The following is a 14,145-nucleotide window of genomic DNA, read 5'->3' on the forward strand; positions in this document are numbered from 1 at the left end:
TGAAATACTCCTAGCAGGCCTTGGAGGACTCTTCGGGGAAAGTGGGAAGAAGCGGCCGGCCCCGGAGTTCAGCTGCCTCTGACAAGTGAAAACCAGCTGCCCAGAATTGTATACCTCCCTCATCAAACGTCTTTATTCAAGCTGCATTTGCAACCGCTGCAAACCTTTATACACAACAGACATGGAATAAACAGAATATGCCACACTACTTGGAAGGGCAAACCTCGCTTTGTTGTGCTGCACCCCCTTCCTGGGTCTCACCTAACAGAATACCCAGAGGCAAAGCTGCTATAAAAAGACAGTAATTTTATTGTTAGCTGGTTAAGTACATGAAATGTCCAGGTGGAACTTGCTGAATGGACGCCTCCTGAGGCCTCGGCCGCAAGCCAGAGCACCCTCCCCTCCTCCTCCCCCGGCCTGGCTCACTCTCTTTCCCTGTGTTGCCAAGAAAGGGACAGGAAGCGGATCCTGGGCTGCCATTCTGCCCATGGGAGGCCCAACCGTGGCTACATTCAGTTGTCACAAAAGTACTGGGCAGAGAGCGAAGAGCCCAGAAGCCAGTTTTTAAAGAAACCCTCAGTGGACCTTAAGTGTCAGGCTGGCCATGTTGGACGGGATTTTGCAGTTCGTCCTGCCCACTAGTCCTCTTCCTCCTCCTCCTCCTCCTCTTCCTCCATTCTGGCCTTTTTCTTCTTTGTCTTCTTCCCCTTTGGGTGGGGCGTCTCCACAAGGCCCAGCTTCTTCTTCTTTTTGGGGGAGACCTCTTCCTCCTCCAGGCCGTTCTCAGATGGCTCCACGTCCTCCTCCTCCTGGTGCTTTCGCTTTTTCTTTTTCTTGGGCGTGACATCATTTTCCTGAGATTAATTTATAGGGGAGGGGGAGAGAGAGAAGAGAATGAAGGATGCACACAGCCCTGTCACAGACACTCGGCTCCTGTTATGCCCAACCCTACAACCAACCGCCAGCTCCCCAAAGGGGCTTCTCACCTCTGCAGTCGTCTCGAGCACAGAATTCTCCATTTCCTCTGCAGCCTCCAGGGCTTCCAGCCGCTTCTTCTCTCGCTTCTTTTTCTTCTTCTCTTTCTTCTGCAGCTTCTTCTTCATTTCAGCAGCCACCTCTGTGGCCTGTGAATGTGGAGAGAGAGAAATCAGTCAGTTCCAGCCCACGCACCCCCAGTTGTTTGCAGCAGCAGCAACAGGCTGAATCAGACTCATTAAATCAGCTTTTGCCTCCACCAGTGGATAGGTCAGGCTCAGGTCATTTCATCACATCCAGCGACTGCTATGGGGCAGCCCCTCTGCCCACCCACCCTGGCTCAACAGCCCACTGCCCACCTCTTTCATGACGTCAAGGTTCTTGCGCGGAGGCTCCCCCGTCTCGTAGAAGGCCAGGCGCTCCTCCACCTGCTCTCGAAGCTTGTCTCCAAAGACGCAGGTCGGGGTCTCTGCAAAAAAACACAGACAGGAATGCGTGAGTCTGAGGGCCCCAGAACCCAGAGAAGGGCGGCACTACGTCACCCACTTCGCTCAGCCTTGATGCGTCACCATTCACTGGGTGAAATGCTGTTGACGAAAAATGTAACCATCATAGCAAAGCTGCTCGGCCGCTTGTCCAGCTCCATAGAGAGAAAGGCCAGGCCCTGACTCCTCACCTGAGAAGCAGTCAATGCGGGATGCAATCGTGCACTTGTTGGCCAGGTAGCGGGAGATCCGGCCCTTGTTCTTGGCAGCTGCTCGGCCAATGAAAGTGGAGTGGAAGATCAAGCCATATTTGGGAGTGTTTCCCCGAGTCTTCAAGGCTCTGCAGGAAAGAGGGGGCAAGCTTCACCAAAACAATGCTTTCTGGCAGAGGAAGAGAATCACACCGAGACCCACAAATTAAGCCCCCAACCGCGGCTTGTCTCCCTCCTCCCAGCTGTGTCCAACCATCCCAGGCCAAGCCTGAAATAGCTAACCTACCGGATGGAGGGGAAAGGGAATGGCCCAGGTGACCGCTCAGAGGCTGGGGGCCAGCCCATCACACATGCGGCTAACGGGACTTGACCAGCACATCAAGCCCAGCACCCCAGGAGCCTGCCATCACTGCGGCCGCCCTGCAGCTGTACCTGAAGAGAGCCTTCTCTGCACCCAGGATCTGCACTGTGGAAGCTGGATACTTGGCCAGGTTGGTCAGGCTGCCAGCGTGGGAGATGAGGCGGGCACCCACCTGCGGGGTGAGGAGACAGGCAAAGCAATCATGTGACGCAGCCGCCTCAGAGAGCAGCAGCCAGACCCACAATTGTGCCCAGGAGACAAATTGCTTCCCAGGCTGTGCAAGGGGCTCAGGGTTTGCTGAGCCCCAAACAGGAAGGTAGAAAAGTCCGAAGCATCCACCTGCACCAGTGGCCCAATCCATGGGATCTGCCCTAGGCCTTGCTCAGCAACCAGCTAATGTTGCATATGCAAAATGTTACAATGCTTAAAACTCCACTCTACAGACAGCCTCTGCCCCCTCCCTTTCCTCTGGTACAGATCAGTAGTGAGAAGGTGTCAGCACGAGAGCTCAGTGGATTGACAGATTCACATTGCACATCATATCTGTAGCCAGTGAGAAGGGGGGCAGGGGGTTCCTCTCTACACACGCGGCAGTCACTTACCACTTCTCCAATGAGGGCTGAGAGGCTGGGAGCCACCTGGCTCATCTTGGAGCGGAGATACTCCTGCAGGCCTTTGCGATACTCGGAGAGAGAGATGACGCGGCTGGAGAAGCTCTCGATGTTGATGAGGTCAATGGGAGAGATATCCATCCCTGCAGGGAGGAGAGAGGCACATCTGAACACAGAGGAGGCAAAAAGGAGAACCAGGCCACACTCCTAACCCCCCTCCGCTGTGCAGCGTCTCTTAACAGACATTAGCACCAGACAGAGTCAACACCAAGTAGATGAGCTGCTTGAAATCAAAGACCTGTGCAAGAGCCGCGGTTCAGCACCTGTGTTCACCTGGCATACCCAAGGCCTCACCCCACCCCTTCCCCACAGTACTACTGACCCATGGATGAGCGGGAGGCCTCCAGGATAGCCTGAGCCTTGGCACTGTCCATGACGATTTCTTCCAAGGCCTCCAGGCTCTCCTCACTCAGCTCCTTCCGGTTCCCAATGAGCTTGGTGAGGCGGCAATAGGTGTAGTTGTCACTCACGATCTTGATCAGCTCAGGGAAATGATATCCGTACCACTCTCTGCCAGGGGGAAGAGGAGACAGAGTCAGGACAGCCTCTCTAAGAAAAGTGTTACCTGGCTCCAAGCTTAGAAAAGGCTCAAGGAACACAAGGATCTTGGGTGGGTGGTTTTTTTGTACCCGTACTAACAATACAGCTCAGGGGAAAGTCAGCCTGGCTGTGGTGTATACGCAGGGCTACCGATTCTCTATCTCCCGTTTCTATACAGTCAGCATGTGTGGTGACGCTGTCTGTGGTAAGCACAGGGAGACTGGAAGGAAGGATCCACTTTGGCCAGAAGAGACCCCCTCACCTGACCCGCATGGAGAAGGTGTTAATGTCCTTGTCTAGCTGATCCAGGAGGCTGATGGACTGGATGATCATGTTATCCACCCTGTTCACGTTGAACTTCACTTTGGCCCGAGAATAGCTATGCCCCAGTCCCAGCTGAGCCTTGGAGGCAGACTGTGCTGTCAGACCTTTGATCAAACTGTGAAAATGCAACCGGATACCTGGGCGGAGAGAGAAGACAGGAGAAAGGGGGTTCAGCCCTGTCAAGTCCTGGCAGAAAACACTCTCCAAACACCTCATCCTTCTACAGAAAACAATTCTTCCCATTCCTGTTGCCCTTTTCACAGACTTACCTCGGGTGATCTCAGCCACGACGCCTCCAGCCTGGCACTGGAAGCCCAGCTCTTCCTGGATGGCAGCCCCGATTTTAGCATCGCTGACCCCCAGAACGACCTTCTTCTTTTTGGCTGGCAGGTTCGTCTCGAGGAGAAGACGGAGATCCTCATGGAGGATCCCTGGACCAGGCAAGAGAAAGAGAAGACTCAGTGGGGCGCCGGGGCGCTGCCCTTACGGCAAAGAGCAGAATCTGAGCAAAGAGGAAGGAATCCGGGTGCTGCTCACCTTCTGAGATAGCATTGATGTTTTCCAAGGCACTCTGGGCAGACTTGAAGGGGGAAAAGGCGACGAGTTTGACCACCGTGAGGAATTTGCCGAGATTCAGGACGCTCTCCTCCACCTGCAGAAGCGCCAACAGCACACGTCCTGGTTTTGCTCTGCACTGAATCAACCCACAACGCCTCCTCCCCCCCCAAAGACCAAGATGGCGGGAGCAACCACGTGCTTTGTGATGGTGGAATTTTGTTGCTGGGGGCGAGATCGCGCTCATCTACGCAAATCTATGCCAAAACCTACCGAATATTCCTCTTTACTGGTGCAAGGGAACCAAAGGGGGCCGGGCGTGCAGATCCCATCTGACCGAGCGATACCGGGGGGGGGGGGCGGGGGGCGGACCTATTGAAACCCCCAGCCGCGCGACCCTCCCTTTGATCCCGCCGGGCCTCCTCGCGAGTTGTTCTCCCGGGTCGGCGCGCAGCCCGTGTCTTTCCCGCGGGCGCTCAGAATCCACACGTGGCAGCACCCGAGTCAGAGGACTGACAGATTCCGACGGAGGGTCGTCAGGGCGCCCGGGGGGGGAGGGGGAGGGGGAGGGGAGGGGAGGGGGGTGCGGCCCCCGAAGGCCCGGCCCGGCCCCCCCCCCTTGCGCTCACCTGGGGCAGCAGCAGAGCCACCTCCTCCGCCTGCCGGAGGGCGAAGAGCGCGTAGCCGGCCGCGTGCTCGAAGAGGACGTGAAGGAGGACCTGCGCGGGGGGGGGAGGGAGGGAGGGAGGGAGGGAGGAGACGCGCCGTCAGTCAAGGCCGAGCCCAGGGAGCCCCCCCTTGCCCGCCCCCCCGCGCCCGGCTCCGGCTCCGGCTCCTCACCATGGCGCCGCCTCGGCGTCTCGGGCCCGACTGGGCCGCGCAGGCCTCGCGCTCAGGAAGGACCTCGAGGCCGCACCGGAAGCGCCCCCCTCGCCTCACGGCGCTCAGCCAACGGCAGGGCAGGGTTCCGGACCCGCCCCTTCCGCTTCCCCGCCCCTCCGCGAGGCCCGCCAATGGGAAGGCGAGGAGGCGGCCGCGGTCGGACTCTCGGCCAATGGGAGTAGGTGGCGGCGGCAGCTCCCGCCCCTTCCTCTCAAGGCCGGCCTCCTCGACGTCCATCATGCCACGAGGGGCGGACTCGGCGCAGGCGCGGCAGGAGGGCTGTCGGGGCGGGGCTTCGGCCTCCTGGAAGGCGGGGCTGGGAGGGGGACCCCCAAAGGTCATCTAGCCCAGCCCCCTCCAAGGCGGGGGGGGGGAGCAACCAGCGCCAGGAGAATAATAATAATAATAATAATTTATTATTATTATTATTATTATTATTATTATTATTATTATTATTATTATTATTATTATTAATACCCCGCCCATTTGTAGTAATTATTATTATTATTATTATTATTATTATTATTATTATTATTATTACCCCGCCCATTTCTTATTATTATTATTATTATTATTATTATTTATTATACCCCGCCCATTTGTCTGGATGCGGGTGGCGCTGTGGTCTAAACCACTGAGCCTCTTTGGCTTGCCCATCACACGGTCGGCGGTTCGAATCCCCGCAGCGGGGTGAGCTCCCGTCGTTTGGTCCCAGCTCCTGCCCACCTAGCAGTTCAAAAGCACCCCTAAGTGCAAGTAGATAAATAGGTACTGCTTTATAGCGGGAAGGTAAACGGCATTTCCGTGTGCTGCGCTGGTGCTGGCTCGCCAGTTGCAGCTTCGTCACGCTGGCCACGTGACCCGGAGTGTCTGCGGACAGCGCTGGCCCCCGGCCTCCTAAGTGAGATGGGCGCACAACCCCAGAGTCGGACACGACTGGCCCGTACAGGCAGGGGTACCCTTACCTTTACATCTGTCTGGGCTTCCCCAGCCACTCTGGGCGGCTTCCCAGAAAATATTAAAATACTGTAATACATCAAACATTACAGCCGTTTTGACAGAGGTTCTCCTGGAACTGCCTCAGGACATCTGCAGCTTTGGTTCCACTGGTTAAGCAAACTTCAGAAGGGCACCCCGAAGGATCCCCCCCTCCAGAGTCCAGGGAAGCCCCCACCTGGCAGGCTGGCCCACCTCCCCTCCTTCCCTGCACCTGGTTCCCAAAGCCAAGGCGGGTTCAGTGAAGCCTCGTATCTCCATTCTATTGGGCTGCATCGCATTCGCCCCGGGAGGCGCTGGAGGGAGGCGCCAGGCGAAAGGCAGGGGGCCGGGCCGGGAGGGGCCTGATCCCTGGGTCTCCTCCAAGGGGCTGAATGCCCCCAGGAGGCACGAGGCGTGCGCTCAGCCAGAGGCGCATCAGGCTTTGTGCCCACAGTCAGTTGTCACTCGCCACCACCCTTTTCCATTGGCAAAGTCCTTGTACTTTGCAGGTGCTCAGGCGCTTTGCAACTACATTCCAGTCACAGGAGGTTAATGGCCGGTGTATTAAAAAAAATTAAGGTCTTTTATATATATATAAGTTTGACCAAACTGCGGGAGGCAGTGGAAGACAGAAGTGCCTGGCGTGCTCTGGTCCAGGGGGTCACAAAGGGTCGGACATGACTAAACGACTAAACAACAAACATATTTAAAATAAAAGGTCGTAAATGTGCCAGCCAGGCTCGTATATGGATATGTGGACCACATGTCTGGAGCAGCACAGGAAGACCGTCCTGAAACCATTTTGACTCCCCAGCTGACCAAATGTTTTCTCTGCAAGGAGGGAGGGCAGGAATTGGTAATCACCATCTCAAAGGAATGCCATCATAAAAGGCATTATCAGATAACCTGGAAAAACAGCATTCAAATTTCTGTTGTAGACCGCCTTTTCTGTGATGTAGGTATGATGTTTGTGGGGGGTGCTCTTGGGTTACACCCCTTCTGTGATGTATGTATGATGTATGGAGGTCTGGAGCTCCAGGGCGGGCAATTAAAAATGTCTATATAAGGGCAGGCACACCTGGGTTCTGGGTTCTTCCTCCCTCCTGCGTGTGGGGAGTGAGGACCCTGTTGTAACAGCTTTAATAAAGATCAGGCTTACGAGCTGCTTTGCTTCTCAATATTCTCTGGTTGGCCTCTGTTATTTTCTCCTACTGATGGAGAACCTACAAAGGACTCTCTAAAGGGCTCTTGTACCCCCCAAAAGGGCAGATTTTGTTTACAACACTGGGCAACCAAAGGGAGCTTTGTGAGCCCTTCTGGTGGCTGAGAGACGTCTGCTTTGAGCCTCTCACTGCCTTGGCTGCACCTGAAGCCATTACCTCTTTGGGCATCTGGGAGATTAATATCAAGTTACATGTTCCATGTAATATTTGTGCACCAATGGCCACTGGATGGTTTACTGTTATTTGGTACTATTTGTACATTATTATTACTCTACTTTCCCCCTTTAATTTCATTTCATTTTCCTGTTTTTCCTTGTTAAATTTGGAAATACAAGAAGTTATTTTTAAAGGCCCCTCCTTAACTCATGAGTAACGATGTCACACAGTGCAAGCTTGGTTTAAGAGTTCAGTTTATTTATCTCAAGAGCTCCAAGGAGTCAACGTGCAAGAAGGTTTCTGCCTCAAAGTGCTTGTGGATCTCCAGGCTCCAAATGGCTCCTCACCCCCAGCATCCCAACACCACAGAAGCCCCCACCATGGAAGTCAGCAGAGGGAGAAAAGAGCACTTAGGGGCTGTGGCCAGAGGGCTGGAGCTGCAAGATGAAGTGTGCAGAGAGAGACCTGCGCCGCCCTTAACCAAGTGCCCCCGAAGGCCAGGAAGACCCAGAGGGTAAGGGAAGAGACACCCCTTGCCATGCTTGGGCCGTCTGGGGGTGCACCCAGAAGCAGCAGGAGGAGGGACGCTGAAGGTGCTGATGAAACAGGTGAAGGGCATGGATCTGGCGATGGCATTCCCTCCATCTTCCCCATCTGGCAGGTGGCGAGCAAGGTGCCTCCCCTTCTCCCTTGCTGGCAGGGGGGGAGTTGCCCGGGAGGGAAAAGCCACAGCACACAGAGAAGCTCTTGGGGCAGAATGGACTGTATCTAAAATGGGAGGAAATCCTGGCCTGAGAGCCACGAAGGAGCAGGTGCCCAGTGGCCGTCACTAAGGGAGTGGGTGAGAGCTATGAAGGAGGACAGTGGTCATTGCGGGCAGAGTTGCCTGCCCAGTTTGAGGAGGGAGGCGCACAGAACAAACACAGGTCGTTCAGAGAGTCGGCAGTGCCGGGAGGGCCTTGCACAAACAAGAGTCTGCATATTTAGTGTGCATCTTGTAGGAGGAGAGGCAGCGGCGGAAGGGGGCGGGGGGGGGGGAGACCCTCTTAGGAGATGAGGCGGGCGTGGAGCTTGTGCAGCTGATCGGGCGTGAGGACCAGTTTGTGGACCTGGCCGTGGCCCGGCTGGCAGGGGAAGGTCACTTTGCCAATGTAGACGGTGTCGTCCTTCTGCTCCTCTTTGGCCTGGAGGGGAAAGCAGAGCAGGTGGGAGAGTCAAGGGGGGGCCCAAGAGGGCTCCTTCCTGCTCCCCTGCCCAGGCCCAAGCGCTCACCTTGAGGAAGGGGGCTGAGGGGAAGGTGCCAAAGTCGGTCAGGACGTTGGCTCCGGGCTGCTGGAGGACAGTCTCCTTCAGGACTTCATCCTGCAGGAAGGAAGCGCAGTCAGGGCCGTCCAGCCCGAGCCCCCCCCCCCCCGTATTCCCATCCTGGCTGCTCAGGAGAGGGAGCCACACAGCCCTGGAACAGCCACCATGCAGCGGCCTGGGGGGCTCTCACGTTCCCCCTCCCCTCTCTGAGCAACCTCTGATGTTGCCCCTCCCTTTCTTCCAGGGAACAGGGCCCTGAGCAGAGACAGAGCCTGCTCTTGGGCAGAGTCTCTGGTTCAGGCCCCCAGTGCCGCTCCCACCCCCTCCCCCATGACGGGCTCTTGCCCGGGACAAGAGATGACAGCCAGAGGCCTCGGCTACCTTCAGTTTGTCAATGGTTTCGCTCAGTGATTTCAGGCGGGCCGTTTGCTCCAGGAGCTGGGCTGCTGGGCTGGTGGCTGCGGGGAGGACAGAGAGACGGAAAAGGCGTTGCTATTGCTGCCCCCTCCCCACCCTGCAAGGGCACGCTCCGCAGGGATGGAGAGGCTGAGCTCTCCCGCTGGCCCCTCCCAGCCCCCGCCAGGCCCACCTGTCCTCTGCCGCGTGATGTCCACCACCTTGGTGTTGGCGCTCATCTGGTGAAGGGTCTCCAGCAGCTGGCTGGTCTTGCGGTAGAGGGAGCTGGAGACCACCTCCTCCCCTTGCCTATCCTTGGCGAGAGACAGCTTGGGCACCCGCAGCGGGGTCAGGGAGGCCAGCTCCCGCCTCATCTGGGCTCCCTAGAGAGGAGGAGGAGGAAGAGCAGGGATCAAGCCAGCCACTTCCACACACACACACACACACACACACACACACACTCGAACAAAAAGGGGCACAAGCAACCTCCAGCCACACTAGAGCACCCCCACCCCAAAAAAGCAGTTGCTCTGGGCAGCTTATTGTATTGATTATTACATGAATTTATATCCTGCCGCCTTCTCAGCCCAGGACTCAAGGTGGCTTACTCAATGAATAAAACAAGCTAAAAACATAGAAAATACATTCATTAAAATAGAACTAAAACACTGACAGAATTAATGTATGATTGAAAGATCCTTTAAAAACAAAGACAATAATAAAAATCTCCTTGGATCTCCAGGAACGGTCAGGAAGAGTCCGTTCCTTGCACACGTGGCCCCAAACCAGGAAGGAAGGAAGGAAGGAAGGAAGGAAGGAAGGAAGGAAGGAAGGAAGCAAGTCTCCCTTTGACAGTTCTTTCTTGGTGCCTGGGATTCCTGCCTGCCGTGACATGGGGTGTGTTTTGTTTTTATAATGTATTTTGTGTTTCTGTCTTGTATTTTTATGCTGTGAAGTGCCCAGAGCTCTAAGAGGAAGAGTGGTATACTAATAAATAACAACAACAACAACAATAATAATATCAACAACAGCAGCAACAGCAACAATATAATGTCCACAAAGGTGAGGATGGCTGGGGTGCCACAGCCTGCGGAGAGCAAAGAGTGTGGGGCAATGGGGCTCCATCCCAGAGTGCTGCTTCTTCTTCTGTCCATTTCAAAGCAGGCATCGCCTTAGAGACCCCCCTCTCTGCCCCCCCTGCCCGCCTGCAGGGCTCCTTCCCTCCGGCCAGGGAATGCTGGGCTGCAGCTGCAAGCAGGAAAGCCGCTCACCTTGAGGCGGTTGTTCTCGTTCTTGAGATGCTTGATGGACAACTGCATAGCATCAATCTGCTGGAGGAGGAGAGGGGAGTCCTTGACCTGCACAGGGCCTGAGCCGGCCATCGTCACCTGGCCAGCACCCACACCTGCCAAGAGAAGAGCAGCGCGGTCAGAAGAGAAGAGATTTCCAGAAGATGGCCCTGCGCAGCGCAGGCCTGGACTGCTCCATGGGTAGCTCACAGAAGGAGCTTCCCACCTGCATGCTGGCGCAGGAGGTTCTCTGCCAAGGGTCAGGGAAAGGCAGGATGCGCCCGCATCGGGGCACCACAAGGCGGAGAAGACTTGAGCTGAGCCCAGGAGGAGACAAGAGCTGGAGGCCCAGGAACATGCAGCCAGAGGCAGAAAACGCCCGGGGAGCAGTTTTGTACGAATATATGCAACAACATGCCAAACACTCTTCAGAAAGAGCCCCCACCTCATGCATGTGGGGGACCCAAGACAGCCTCACCGTGCATCCTTAAGGAGGCTCTCAAGTTGGGCTGCCTGTGGCCAGACCCCTTGAGGCCCCAGCCTGGCCTCCCCAGAGCCCGGCTCATTTCCAAGCACAGCGGGGTGACGAGACATTTGCAGCAGAGGATGGGCGGGCTGGAGAAATGTTCTGTCACACACACGCTTTGCACCCTGGCATGCGACCTTGCTGTATCCCCCCCCCCCCTTGGCACACACAAAAACCACCTCACGCTGGGAATAGGGAGGAACAACTCTCGCAGCCGTCAGAGATTCCCCTCTGCCCCCAAAGGCAGCCTCAGAGTCCCCCTTGTGTCCTCGGGAGATTCCTGGCCCCAGGTGACCCCAGCAGCCCCACCTGGGCCATGCCACTGTACCTCTCTGCTGTTCCTCTGCAGCGGAAGCATGGAAGAGACGAGAAGGAGCAGAAATTAGGAGAGGCATCTGAGAGAAGGCAGGAAAGACAACAGCAGGAGCAGCAGCAGCTCCCCTCTGGGTTTGCTTCTCTGGACTACACGACAAACCTGCTTTTGTGAGCCACGATGGGCCACCTCTTCTCAAGGGCCCTGGAACACCATCTACCCAGAGCCCTGGCCAAGCATGCCGGGGGGGGGGCTCCCTTGCTCTGCAGCGCTTCAGGAAAAAACAATAGCCCCCTCCCCAGGTTTGGAGGAAGCTCACACAGCCCCCCGAGCATGTGGGAGGAAAAAAGACCCAGAAGCAGCTCGTGTGAATCACTGAATGAAAAGAGGGCAGCACCAGCACGAGGGAACCCACAACCACGTGCAGAAGCTTTACTGGCCGACCCTCCCATGCCCAGCGCAGTTGGAGCAGATCAGCCCTCTTTTAAGGGGTAGAGATCTCTGAAAGACAGTGCAGTATTTGAATGTGAGTCTGGGGGCCTCAGCTCAACGCAAACCCTCCCCCAGGGACAGCCACTCCAGTCTGGAACATGCCCTGAAGCAGGCTCAGAACTCTGAGATTCGCGGTCTAAAGAACCCCATGGATCTCCGTGAGTTTGGATTTGGGATTCATCATCCCAAAGGGCAGAATTTTGCAGGTCTGGGCAAAGGTGGCGAAGTGGTCCTCTGTGCATCGCCTCTGCAGCGCTCCAATCGGGAGTCGTGGTGGGAAAGGGCTTCGGAGGCCAGTGGCTGTGAACCCGTGTCAAAATTCAGCAGTGCAAGGCCTAGACCCTAGAGCCTCCCTCCCCAAATCCCTGGCTCTTTTGGATCAGCAAGGGAAGGGGAAAAGAGGAGGGTGGGAGATTCTTGCTTGGAAATGGAGGAAGTGGAAATAAAGGGGGAGCAGGAACCAAGCAGGGCAGCCCCTGCCACCTGCCCTGCCCAGGGCTGCCTGCAGCAAGGAAGGAAGAACAGGCAGGCAGGGATTCCAGGAGGTTCGTCCAGCCCCTGCGTCCATCAGCTTCTCTGGAGTTGCTGGCCCTCCAGCACCCCAAGACTCTCGGGGCGTCTCTCCCCTGCAGTCTCCCCGCCCCAAAGCATGTGCACAGGCTTCTGAGGGCTCACCTCCGGTGATGCCAGAGATGACAGAAGTGACTCCCGAGGGACCGACTCCGCGGAGGCCCTCAATGGTGCGCTTGGACTGGTTGCTGAGCCGCTGCTTCAGCTCCTGCTTCTCGGACTCCAGCTGGTCAATGTCGGCTTGCAGGGCGTCCATCGTCTCCTCAAACTCCCTGCGGAGAGAGAAAGATACAGAGGAACTCAGGCAGCGGGGGCTTCATGGCATGCAGCAGCCCCCTTCTTCGTCTGGGTTGCCCTCCTCCTCTGCACACGTTCCAGCTTGTCAACGTCCTTCTTAAATTGTGGTGCCCAGAACTAATAATTTTGAAAAGTATTTTATTATTTGCATGCCGCCTAACTCTCTGGATTGCCATTCTGGGTGGCTTTCTGCAACTAGACACAGGGCAGGGTCTGACTAAAGCAGAAGACAGCGGAACTCGACTTCCGTTGATGCAGCCGAGAAGAGCATTAGCGTATTTTGCTGCTGCCTCACCCTGTGGACTCATGTGAAGACCCTGAGATCCTTTTCACATGAACTGCTGTCAGGTGTTCCCCAAGCATCTGATTATTCCTGCCTAAGCATAAAACCTTACATTTGTCCCTACTGAAATTCATTTCGTTACTTTTGGCCCAGTAGTTCTCCAATCTGCTGTGCTCATATTGAATCCTATTTTTGCCAATACTACTACTACTAATTTATTATTTCTACCCCGCCCATCTGGCTGGGTTTCCCTTCTGAGGTATTAGCTCCCCCTCCCAGTTCCCTCCCCCGGCATCTCTTCCCTCCCTTTCCTTTGCCTCCATTTCCTTTGCCATTTATAAAAACATACAAAACTGCCTTTACTGAGCCAGACCATTGGTCCAGCTGAGCATCACTACACTGACTGGCAGCTGCTCTCTGGGACTTCAGACAGAGTTCTCTCCCACCTCCCCTGCCTGGAGATCATAGCTGTCAACTTTCCCCTTTTCTTGCGAGGAATCCTATTCTGAATAAGGGAATGTCCCTTAAAAAAAGGGAAAAAGTTGACAACTATGCTAGAGATGCCACTGGGGACTGAGGCTCTACCACTGAGCTACGGGACCCTCCCCACGCTTTGCCAGGAAACAAGGCAAATCAGCCCCCGACTTCTCTGGGTGTGAGCACACAGCCATGTGCATCTCAAGGCCAGAGCTGAGCTGCCCATTAAGTCTGCCTGGGTCCTTCGTGGAAGCCGGCAGTGTCCAGAAATCAAACAGCCCCAGTTGACCTTTGGGCAAAAGAGCAGAGTGAAGGCGGAAGAGGACAAGGAGGGGGTGGGGAAGCTGCCTGAAACCAAGCTCCACCATCACAAGGGATACAGCAAGCGAAGGCCAAGGTCTCCAGGATGTCAGACACTGTGCCAGGGAGCAGATCCAGTCCTGGTCTTGAAATCCCTGGGCACACAGAACCCACAGAGCCCTGGCTACGCCTGGCAAGACACGATCTGTGTGTAGGCAAGCTCAGAGGACACAAGAGGATGTGCGTTTGGCACAGAAGATGCCAGCCAGCGTCTCCTGCATCTGTCGATCCTCAGAGGACACCCCACCTCCTCCTCCTCCTTCTCTTCCTCCTCCAGTCCCCGCCCCACGCTTACTTCTCCTTCTTCTTCAGCAGAGCCTGGGTCTCGTCCAGCTTGGTCTGGATCTTCTCCACCCGGTCATCCGCGTCCTTGGATGAGCTGTCCAGTTTCTTCTCCAGGAGGCTCAGGCGGACGTTGGCCTCGCTCAGCTCCTCGCCCTGGGCAGCGGGAGGAAGGGCGCTTGTGGGAACGAGG

The 14,145-nt window shown here is 55.9% G+C and overlaps 2 protein-coding genes across 10 annotated transcripts in view; both read right to left on the reverse strand.

The window, feature by feature from the left end:
• Positions 1-286: 286 nt before the first annotated feature.
• On the reverse strand, positions 287-5,066 carry NOP56 (NOP56 ribonucleoprotein). Its single transcript, XM_081876957.1, has 12 exons — positions 4,964-5,066; positions 4,753-4,842; positions 4,106-4,220; positions 3,838-3,999; positions 3,507-3,705; positions 3,027-3,214; positions 2,636-2,787; positions 2,105-2,205; positions 1,652-1,800; positions 1,335-1,444; positions 987-1,124; positions 287-854 (listed from the first exon to the last, which is right to left on the reverse strand). Exons 1-12 carry the CDS (start codon positions 4,964-4,966, stop codon positions 639-641), a joined length of 1,623 nt encoding a protein of 540 aa, XP_081733083.1. The 5' UTR covers positions 4,967-5,066; the 3' UTR covers positions 287-638.
• Positions 5,067-7,599: 2,533 nt separating this feature from the next.
• DCTN1 (dynactin subunit 1) overlaps positions 7,600-14,145 on the reverse strand; it is a 66,901-nt gene continuing 60,355 nt past the window's right edge. For 7 of the 9 annotated variants that reach the window (XM_081876666.1, XM_081876667.1, XM_081876665.1 and 4 more), the window contains 8 exons: positions 13,966-14,108; positions 12,359-12,525; positions 11,207-11,221; positions 10,335-10,468; positions 9,257-9,446; positions 9,049-9,125; positions 8,635-8,724; positions 7,600-8,546 (listed from right to left, as the gene is read on the reverse strand). In XM_081876666.1, coding sequence (XP_081732792.1) covers positions 8,409-8,546; positions 8,635-8,724; positions 9,049-9,125; positions 9,257-9,446; positions 10,335-10,468; positions 11,207-11,221; positions 12,359-12,525; positions 13,966-14,108 — 954 coding nt within the window. In that variant the 3' untranslated portion in view covers positions 7,600-8,408. The remainder of the gene's footprint in view (positions 8,547-8,634; positions 8,725-9,048; positions 9,126-9,256; positions 9,447-10,334; positions 10,469-11,206; positions 11,222-12,358; positions 12,526-13,965; positions 14,109-14,145) is intronic. The other 2 variants (XM_081876663.1, XM_081876662.1) reach the window with 1 other exon arrangement.

This window comes from Podarcis erhardii, assembly GCF_964252035.2.
Source record: "Podarcis erhardii genome assembly, chromosome: 9".
Taxonomy (NCBI): Eukaryota; Metazoa; Chordata; class Lepidosauria; order Squamata; family Lacertidae; genus Podarcis; species Podarcis erhardii.